This window comes from Cajanus cajan, chromosome 7 (genome assembly GCF_000230855.2).
Source record: "Cajanus cajan strain Asha chromosome 7, NIPB_CcT2T_4, whole genome shotgun sequence".
In the NCBI taxonomy this organism is placed as follows: domain Eukaryota; kingdom Viridiplantae; phylum Streptophyta; class Magnoliopsida; order Fabales; family Fabaceae; genus Cajanus; species Cajanus cajan.
Window position 1 is genome coordinate 43,423,247 of NC_138523.1, and position 11,089 is coordinate 43,434,335.

General features: G+C 28.7%; 1 protein-coding gene across 1 annotated transcript; it reads right to left on the reverse strand.

The window, feature by feature from the left end:
- Positions 1 to 1,481: 1,481 nt before the first annotated feature.
- Positions 1,482 to 4,845, reverse strand: LOC109795330 (26S proteasome regulatory subunit 6A homolog). The gene is made up of 10 exons (XM_083059715.1): positions 4,550 to 4,845; positions 4,315 to 4,431; positions 4,078 to 4,185; positions 3,729 to 3,920; positions 3,449 to 3,640; positions 2,881 to 2,999; positions 2,682 to 2,769; positions 2,436 to 2,555; positions 2,215 to 2,355; positions 1,482 to 1,911 (listed from the first exon to the last, which is right to left on the reverse strand). The coding sequence occupies exons 1-10, from the start codon at positions 4,664 to 4,666 to the stop codon at positions 1,834 to 1,836; spliced, it is 1,272 nt and encodes a 423-aa protein (XP_082915841.1). The 5' UTR covers positions 4,667 to 4,845; the 3' UTR covers positions 1,482 to 1,833.
- Between the last annotated feature and the right edge of the window lie 6,244 nt (positions 4,846 to 11,089).

The following is an 11,089-nucleotide window of genomic DNA, read 5'->3' on the forward strand; positions in this document are numbered from 1 at the left end:
AATTTCATTCATTACTTTTTGGCGACGAAGAAAAAACCGCAAATGTTAGAACAAAAAGGAGTATTAAGATGAAGTTCACCGTTAATAAGTTAACCTAACAAAGTTAATAAGTTAATAAACTAGGCAACAAGATATATAATCTCTTCTATTTCACCACCAAAGCAAAATCTAAATATATGATTTTAGAAGTATCATTTTTTAAGGCATACCAAATATGAAAAGATACAAGTGCTAGAGGTTGCACCGGAGAGTGATATCTATAAGGTATCATGAGTTTTTGCAAACAAGCCATTGCAAACTACACTATAGACTTAAAATTGTTTCCTACTAGAGTAGGAACTTGTAAGCTATATCAAGTTGTTTTGATATAGAATTTTAAAGATAAATTTTACTAATGAAATATAATATATATATATATAGGAACATTATAATAAATAATACGGTATAACTTTTACTAAGTATTACACAGTTCAATAACTATGTGAATTTTATAAATCCAATTATTAAATTGAATGTTCATATCATTTCATATATTTATATTAAATTTTGTTAAAATTAAACAATAATATAAAGATAATTAAAATATTCATATTTTATTATATTTTGAAATGAATATATTACGTCAATTTTATTTTATAAAAATAAAATATCAAATCATATTAAATTAATATAAAATTTTGTATATAATTTAAAAGTAAAGAACTTTCGATCTAACTATTAAATTTGTAAAAATTACATTTAATATAAAGTTCTTAACCCATCAGTTTGTGTTAATTTCATACATGTATGCCGTCTACTTTATATATAGTACAAACTATTCACCTCCATTAAGCTGCATTCCAAGCCTAGTATAACATGCACATTCCCATCGGCGTTGGTAGCTGGAAAAACGCCAAACACTCACTCCGGCACCCACCAAGTCATCTTCGACGGTGACCTCAAACAACATGCAAACCGCCCAAGGAGACTGCACTTTTTTTTAAAAAATAAAAAGGTCATTCATCCATTTTTTTATTTAAAAAACACACCTTTTCTTTCTCATGAAAAAAAAAAAACTTTTTTAAGAACTTAAAAAAAAAATATTTAGTCCAACTTTATCTTACGAGGAAAAATCGAAAATAGTTTAGCCAACTAAAAGAAAACCAAGCAATAATAAGTCTAATGTTCTTAATCGTACTAAAAACCCTACAATTGATGTATGATAACTAACAGTGTTTAGATTGGCTTCACAGAGAGAAATAATTAATTTTTCATGGTGAAAATAAAGCAAGAAAGAACTACGTATTCGAACGTGAAAAATCACGTCAGAAGGAAAAAATTTCTACTTCTCCGTAAATGCATATATGGACGTGGAGAGAGAGTATAACTTACGTTTATAAATTCAAACCAAACACACACTTAAACTTTTTAATCACAATGAATTTAGAGTTCAATTGATTCTTGAATGTTATCCAAACACACTATAAATTATAAATAGTCCGTAGAGTTAAAATCAAATTCTGATTACTGCTCAAGAATCCATGTAAATGGATTAAGTAACTAGTTCACAAGTGTCGGTATATCATAGAGAATCGCATTTAGTTTGATCAGCAAGATTTTAAACATGGCAAACAGATCAAATTTCAATTACTACTACGAAATTGGTGACTAGATTGTGTTTTTAAAAGATGATGATGATTCTGGCGTGCTATAGGTAATCATACGTTTAAATATTGCCAGAAAAAAAATAAGTAAAAGCTAACAAATGTCAAACAACGACTTGGGTTTTCCATTGGCTTGAGCTGTCTCGATAAATCTTTGTAAATGGAAAAATAGCTTGTTCCACAATCCGGCCTATGCATAATAATTCAGGCTTGCTTTCTTCTTTGCTTGGACTTGAATAATACCTTCATTGAAGTCCTCATGGTTCACCTACGTTTGAAACAAAAACAGATTAATTACGGTGGTCTGCAGCTTTGGCACTGAATTGAACCAGAAAAGCCAAAAAATATGGCAATAACATTCTTAATCGCTTTAACTAGAAGCTATGCTTAGAGTATGTATGTTATAGATTATATTGATGTTTATAACAAAGGCAGACCTTAAAAAAAAAACAGCTGCAAACAGAAATATCAGCCCAATAATGTCTCCTATATTAATTATATGGTATTTATTTTCTTTAAAAAATTGATGTTTAAATTATTTAAGTTGTTGCAAATATGCAAGAAAACACACCTCAGTTGCGTCTCGGCGCAGAGCCAACATGCCAGCCTCAACACATACAGCCTTCAGTTGTGCTCCATTGAAATCATCTGTAGACCGAGCAAGTTCTTCAAAGTTGACATCAGGGTGAACATTCATCTTCCTTGAATGAATCTAAAATATCAAAGTGAGAGCAGTTAATAAATGTTTTGTTCCAAAAGTATGTCGGCAGATAAATTTTGAAGACACTAAACCTGTAGAATCCGAGCCCTTGCTTCTTCACTTGGGTGCGGAAACTCAATTTTACGATCCAATCGCCCAGAACGCATAAGAGCAGGGTCAAGAATATCTGCACGGTTTGTCGCTGCAATCACCTGCAATTTACAATAATAAACGAAAATGGAACTATTATGCTTTACCCACAGACAGTGAAATTCTTTGAAGCTCATTTATCACATCAATCATGAAAAACACATAGATAACAATAATTAAAGACAAACCTTAATCCTGTCATCACTACTAAAACCATCAAGCTGATTGAGCAATTCCAACATTGTTCGTTGTACCTCCCTGTCTCCACTTACCTCACTGCAATCAGCCACAAGATACATCAAGGCTACTGAATTGAATAACACTCTTCCTCAAGAAGGAAAAAAAGGTCAATTGCAAACATGGATCTATCATCTTGCATGCTAATACCTATCAAAACGCTTTGTACCAATAGCATCAATTTCATCTATAAAGATAATGCATGGTGACTTCTCTTTTGCTAGTTGGAAGGCATCACGAACAAGTTTTGCTCCATCTCCTATGAACATCTGTGCAAATTCCCAGATTAGATCATTCTAATTCAAACCCAGTTAAGAGAAATAAATACAAACTATAAAGATAGTGCGCGCAGGTGAAATAGAGGAAACAAGTCTTGACTACTTAGATGTGTTGGATGATAGGAAAACATCAAAATCAGATGACACTTCTATGCATGTTTGCACTCAGAATATTAAAAAATAATATAATAAGAAATAATCCTTGTACAATCATCAAATGTCATTGACATATATCATATGCAAAATTCAGCTAAAAAAACTGAACCAAAAGGAACGATCTGGCCCTACTGTACTGACTATTCAATTGGTACAGAACAAAAAGATGGGGAAAACATTACAAGCATGTAACCGTGGAATAACAACATGTGCGCACATGTAACATTGGAATCACTAGTCATGCTTAGAAATATATAACAGAAAACAGAAATAGATTGTCATACCTGAACCAGTTGAGGGCCTGCCAATTTCAAAAAAGTGGCATTTGTCTGTGCAGCACAGGCACGGGCCATTAAAGTTTTCCCAGTCCCTGGAGGACCATATAACAACACCCCCTTGGGAGGACGAACTCCTAACTTTTGGAACCGCTCCTTGTGAGTCATGGGCAAAACAATGGCTTCAACTAATTCTTGAATCTGTTGAGAAAGACAGAGTTATTCAAACAACCCGAGATATCTCGTCACCTAACCCTAGAAAAGAAGTGCTTCAAGAATCAAAACTCACCTGCTTCTCTAATCCACCAATGTCATTGTAGTCCTCTGTTGGCTTTTCATCAACCTCCATGGCCTTAACTCTAGAGTCATACTCAGAAGGCAGGGTATCCAAGATTAAGTAACTATCTTTGTTAACACCAACCAAATCACCTGGTTTTAACTTATCAGGGTCAACAAGCCCAACAACAGGAAGAAAGATTGTCTGCAGTCGAAAAAAAACATCAAGATCCCAGAAATTAGTTCTAAGAGCATGTCCTCACCAAAATCATAAGAAGATAACGAATACAAAAGGATCTATAACTATGAAAACATGCATCTCCTTTGCCAACAACATGAAAGGAAATCATCATCCATGTCACCTGTCGAGTAGAAGTCTTGAGCACAACACACTTCCCCTTTCTTTGCGAGTCAAGATCAATATTGGCACCATCTTCTTCAGCTTCATCTTCCGGATTCATTTCCAATATCTAAATGCAAAAAACAACCACGTCAATATCCACGAAGAATGCGGAAAAAGCGAGAGACAATCTCCGCCATCGTTCAAGATTGAGAACTCAAAGTCCAAGAATCCCCAAAAGAACATCCGAAACAGTTACCTCAACGATGTTGCCAACAAGGTAGGGCAACTGCTTGTTGAGTTTAATCTTCTCCTGATTCTCCTTGATCTTCTCCTTGTACGACTCCAATTCCAAATTGGTCCGCTGCAACTCTTCCTTCAACCACCAAAAAACAATGTAACCAAAACCAGAAACCCTAACTGCTGAGAAGATTGAAGCAACACGAATAGATAGTGTAATCGATAGGGTTTCAGAAGCAGAAGAGATTATGTACCTTGAGGATGCGAATCTCGTTATCGAGAAGACGCGAAGCTCTGACGATGTCGTCGGTGGTCATATTCGCAAGCTGATCATCTTCGAAGGTGGAGTCCTCTACCATCGCGCTCGCCATGTCAATTGCGTCTTTCGGACCAACCTAACGCCAATTTCAATCGATTCAACAGTAACACTCACAAATTAGGGAAAGATGAAGAGAGAACCAAACTGAACACTGCGAAACTAGAAACTAGCGTTTCGATTTGGAACAAGAAAGACGAAGATGTGTTTTTTATGTACTTCTCTGCGCACAAAATTTTTATAATAGGTTATATATATACTATTTTGGTCCCTTATTATTTTTTTTTTATTTTAACGTAATCTTATTTTTATTTTTTGTCTCAATTTGGTTTCAAATTAATTAATTAGTTTTAATTTAGTCTTAAATTAATTAATTAATTTCAATGTGAAATTTTTTGTCCAAATTATTTAAACGGAGTTAACTTTTAGGTACGTGAATGCCACGTAAATGCATAGGTAGATGTCACGTGGATGACAATTTTTTTAAAACACCTAGATCCAGAACAGCCCGTTCTGAAACCAGAACGAGCCGTTCTGGTTGCACTTTTGGTGTGTTAATTTTGCATCTGGAACGGCCCGTTCCAAGTGCAAAATTAAGACAACAAAAGTGCAACCAGAACAGTCCGTTTCGGTTTCAGAACGTGCCGTTCCGGTTTCATTTTTTATATATATAAAATATTAATAATTTTATAAAATATATATTATTAATTATATTTTAATTATGTTGTTATATCTAATAAAATAAATATATTAATATATTTTTTATTTTATTTTATTATGTTTATCTTATTAATTTTTATCATTTTATTCCTCTAATTTTAAATAAGTTGCAAAAACTTATAAAGTGATACTTAAATATTTCTTCAAACAAAAAGAGAAAAAGAAAAAATTATTACTCTATTTATAAGACAATTGTATTTTATAAAAATAAGTAATTTTAAAATTTTTACTATAAAAAAATATTTTTCAAAATTATTATATTTTTTAATAAAATTAATAAAGCATATTGGTTTAATTGCATTTTTTATCCCTCAAGTATTACAATTGTGCAGTTTTGATCCACAAGATTTTAATTGAGTAATTTTAGTCCTTAAAGAATTGCAATTCGCGATTTAGGTCCTTCAATTTTTAATTGAACACTTTTAGTCCCTCGAATATCATAATAGTACGATTTTAGTTTCTCCCATTAAAAATTAATAATAAATATATATAATTTGATACATTAAAAAAATTATAATATACAGTAATTTAAATAAGTAAACAATTATATAGTTTTAAAACATTATATATATATATGTATATATATTAAAATTTTAAAATTATTAAATTTTTAATGAGAAAGACTAAAATTACACAACTAAAATCTTTTAAGGACTGAAATTATTTAATTAAAATCTTAGGGATCAAAATTGCATAATTATAATACTTGAGCGACCAAAAACACAATTAAGCAAAGAATATTATATTCTCAGTTTTGGAACGGGCCCTGCTGCACTGGTGGTGTGTTAATTTTCGCATCTGGAACGGCCTGTTTCAGTTGCAAAATTAACACATGAAGAGTGCAACCAGAACGGCCCGTTCTGGTTTATAACGGGCCGTTCTGGGTCCAGGTGTTTTCAAAAAAAATGTCATCCACGTGACATCCACGTATGCATCTACGTGGCATCCACGTATGCATCTACGTGGCATCTACGTGCCTAAAAGTTAACTCCGTTTAAATAATTTAGACGGAAGTCCCACATTGAAACCAATTAATTAATTTGGGACTAAATTGAAACCAATTAATTAATTTGGGACCAAATTGAGACCAAAAAATAAAAGTGAGACTACATTGAAACAAAAAAAGATTATAAGGGACCAAAATATGGTTTTAGCCTTTTTTTTTTGTTACAAGGTTATATATATACTTTAATATGGTAAGTAAAATATTGTTGTTTTTTCTTATAAAACGTTAAATATTCTTTATTAAATTAAAATTCTTATAATTAAAATTAAGCTATTTATTTTTGAAATAAAATATATAAACGTAAATATATATTATATTCAATAAAATAATAATAAAAATGTTATTCATACACAGTTATTAAAAAAATATTGAGTTAAATTAAAATGGCCCAAGATATAATTTAATGCTATTCTTAAATTTCATCAAAAAAAAAATTACAACAATCAAATCTAATTTTTAAAATTCGTTAAAATTTAAAAAAAAATACAAACAAAATTAAGCACATTTTGATATTTTAAAGATAGGTTAAAATGATAAGTTTTGATGTTGTTACCCGTAACACTTTTTTTCTATTTTTCTAAAATTTAAATTAATAACTTTTTTATATCAAGATTATTTTTTTAAGTTAATATTATTATTTGATTATTTTAACTACTTATTTATTTACTTAAAAGTTAAGTGATCACGTCAACTATTAGTGATATATTTTAGTGTATGATGTTTTTAAAAAGATTATAAAATTTTAAAATAAATATTATTTATCTATTTTAAAGTTATCATTAACAATACAAATAATAATTTTAGATTTTAGAGATCAATAAAAAAAATATTTTATAAATATTAAAATTAAAATTTATCTATTTTAAAAGGATTAAATATAATATTTACAAATTTTATGATGATAAAACAAATTGACAAATCAAAATATAACTCATTTATTGTACTAGAATTAAAGTATATTTAAATATTTGAAAATTATACAGATATTCTTTTTTTTTTAATAATATCAATAAACCAGTCTTGATTGGAAACATTATTTTAAGAAAATAAAAGACTTTGTTTAGGTTTTACAAATGTTGTGTTTTAAAATGTTAATAATTTGGATACAAATTCTAGATCTTATGTTTTTTATTTTTCAACTTATTTATGAAGTTGTGTCATCAACTTCAGTTTAATTATTTATGAATTTTGTTGTTATAAACTTGATGTTTATGATTTTTTTTTATCATGAACTTTGATTTAATTATTATTTTGATATTGAACATTTTATAATGACAATAATTTTAATTTTAAACCATAAAATTATATTATTATAAATATATGATTTTAAATTTTAAATTTGAAAATTTTATATTTATCATTTAGTATAACAACAATTTTAAATTTAGAGTATGAAATATTTTAAATTATATATATATATATATATATATATATATATATATATATATATTTATTTATTTTAATATAGACCAATTTAAGAAGTACGTTGAACACAAAATCATCAAATCACGGCTTAAGCCAATTCGATAATTGGTTGAGTTTTTATAACATTGCTTCTGCTTTGTGTATAGAAATAGAATGTCCATCAGCTCCTCGTAACCATAGCCAATGGACGGTATAACTATTACTTCAGTTGGTTCAGCGGTAGGGTTGATTCACGCTTAAGTAAGGTTAGGGGTTCAAATCCTGCCTGTATACAGTCGCGTTAAATCTTGGGGCCAGCTATCCCACCCTTTAAAGTGCCTCTAACTTAACGAGAAGATTAAGACCAATTATCCCACCCTTTGAATCGACAATAGATACTCCAAAAACGAAAAAAAAAAAAAAATTTATCACTTCGATATTTAATGTACTTTAAGAGTATTTCAAAATTCTCAAATCCAATATTTTTCGACCTTTAGATTATTTTATATATTTAAATTTATACTTAGTCTCTATAAAAAAAATAATAATTTTAAAGATTTATAAAATAAACTTATATGTATCATATATATATATATATATATATATATATATAGATAAAATATCATAGATAATTATGTATAATATTTAGAATGATTACATAATTTTCTCTAATAAATAAATAAGTAATTAAAAAGGGTTACATAATAGTAAAGAGTAAAATAATAATTTTAAATTTTAAAAAAAATAAAAAATATAAAAAAATACAAATATCAAAATTAAAACATACTTATTTTACACATTAAAAAAAACATAATTAAGTCTATTTTATATATCAAAGTGTTTTAAAACTTTTTAGAAAATGACAATCTATCCATTTGAAATTGGGCCTTCTGTGCAATCCAGTGCCCATGTCTTATACTTGCATTTTATTGTGTTTGGCTAGCAGTATAACAATTGTCTGTTTATTTTATTTTCTTTTAATTTAGCTTAAATGTTTTTAATCCTTATAATTTAAGTATTTGTTTTTTGTTTGCATATTTTTTTTATCACTTTAATATATATATATATATATATATATATATATATATATATATATGTCTACATGAAAAATATGTGATATAATTGTTTGTCTACTATGCCATTTTTAACAAAATTTCTCTAATGGCGATGACAACTAAAAAAATACAAAATGTTTTAGATACAATTTACCGAAATAATGTCATGGTGGCTAAAAAATAAAATGTACAAATTAAAAATATATTTATAAATATTTAATAAAGTATAACTATTTAAAAAAATTAAATTGAAAGAGTTTAATAGTAGATTAAACTAGCAAACAAGCAACCATTAAACATGTAGATCAATTGACACATGGTTATTCTAATATGAAATATGCAGCTACATTAATAATCAAAATATGTTAGAAATACAGACAAAGTCTTACATTATTGGATTATGAGGAGAAATAAAAAGTTCATAAAAACATACATAGTTTCCATTAATATGAGATATTTTGAGAGATGACCAAAAACAAATTGATGAGGTTTAGGCCAAAATGGACATGTCATAAAAATGTGAAAACACGTGTGTGACTGTGTGAATCCAAGGTGTCTAACAATGGTAACAAAGCTAATGGTTTCGACTATGATCAACTCAGAAGTTTCGGATGAGTATTTGACAATTGGATATGGTGGATCCAAGTATCAGATCTGTTGTGTTGAAAATATTTCTAATAGTATGATGGTCAAACGATGTGTTTTGTTGATATGAGCTAACAACAATGCAAGTATCTAAAGTTGGCAGGTGTGACTAAAGCTCTAAGAGTTACCATTAATACTCATAAATGGAAAATGAATTTTCATTGAAGGGGATGTTAAACCATGATTCTTTGTTTGATGAGAGGTTTGTTGGGTACAAATAAAATCTCACATCATTAAATCATGAAAGTAAACAAATGTTTATAAAGCATACATAGTCTCCATTGGAGAATAAAATCACGAGGGTTTAAATTCAAAATGAACAATATAGTACCAATGTAAAGATGTATGTGTATGAATCCCAAATGCTCAATAAAATGAAAGTCAAGGTATCAACGTATCATGCCATAATCTTATATTCATTGATGGACTACTTACACTTGTCAAACTTTAGCTCAAGAGTCCTTAATGTGAGAGGAAAGGAGAGTGTTAGGACATTGCTTTAATTGTAACAATCCTTTGTTCACTTTAGTTATTACCTTTTTAGAGGTTGCCTTAATTGCAACCTGCAGAGTAATAATTTAATTATACATCAATTAATAAAATAATTTAAATAATACTTATTAAGTTCTACTGATTTCACTTTGCAAATCGATTTTGCTCTTTTAACAACGAAAATATGCAAGCAAACATCTAAGCTTCTAATACTTAGCAATACTTTACATCCTAAATATGCATTTAAAATTATCTGCCTCAGTCAATATTTCTTTTAAATTCTTGCATGTCGACTAAGTTTTTATTGACATTGGTTAAACATTATATAATAATTATAAGGGAGGTGACGGGAGCTATTGTGATAGTTTTTTTTTCCCCCTAACTTTTTGCTGCTGGTTGGTGGTGATTTATGTTGGTTGAACTTGTTGGTCAAGTCCGTCAAATGTGCATGAAGTTTCCATAACAAAAATAATGAAACAAGATTTGTATTTAGTGTTCTTGCTTCTCATGGATCGTAATTTCATGCTTTATGATATATAATTTATGATTTTCAATTTATAAAATACATGCACAACTTCAAAGATAAAAGTTTTTTATGTAAAAAATAAATAAATTAAGGTTTATGTTTTTTTTTTTTTTTAGCTTTGACAATAGGTATTAAAAATCTTAATTTGACCATTCTCAATTTGGTTGTTAAATCTTGCATGCTGAGTATAATATGTTGATTATAAGGGGAACGATCGAAAGTCAAAAACTATTGTTGATCTTATACTTTATAGGTTTCATCTTCTTGAGAGATAAGCCTACTATTTTCTCCGTTAGTTTTTTTTAGAGAGTGATGCTATTTTTTTTCCCTTTTTTTTATGGTTTCTTCTAGATTTTTTTTGCTGTTGCTCAATAGGTGTTTGTACACTGGTTGTATTTGTTGGCCAGAGTCTTGTACTTAATATAATTATACATTATTTTCTCATAAAAAAACACTAGTTATATATTAAATTTATTGCATTTGTACTTATCCATGTGAAAATTTAAAGTACGTTTACCAAGTCATTTGTTCTCGGTCTCTCTTAAGCCAAAATTTGGCTGTCTCCCTTGATGCGTCAAAGTAAATTTGATTTTGAAATGAATAATAAATAACAAAAATAATATACTATTT

What these genes read in the sequence shown, in the direction of transcription:
- LOC109795330 (XM_083059715.1), bottom strand. Translation starts at nt 4,666, where the DNA reads ATGGCGAGCGCGATGGTAGAGGACTCCACCTTCGAAGATGATCAGCTT. An exon ending in TCAAGACTTCTACTCGACAG is followed by an intron (nt 3,921 to 4,077) that starts GTGACATGGATG and finishes TTTCGACTGCAG; the next exon opens with ACAATCTTTCTTCCTGTTGT. An exon ending in CAAGGGCTCGGATTCTACAG is followed by an intron (nt 2,356 to 2,435) that starts GTTTAGTGTCTT and finishes TTGATATTTTAG; the next exon opens with ATTCATTCAAGGAAGATGAA.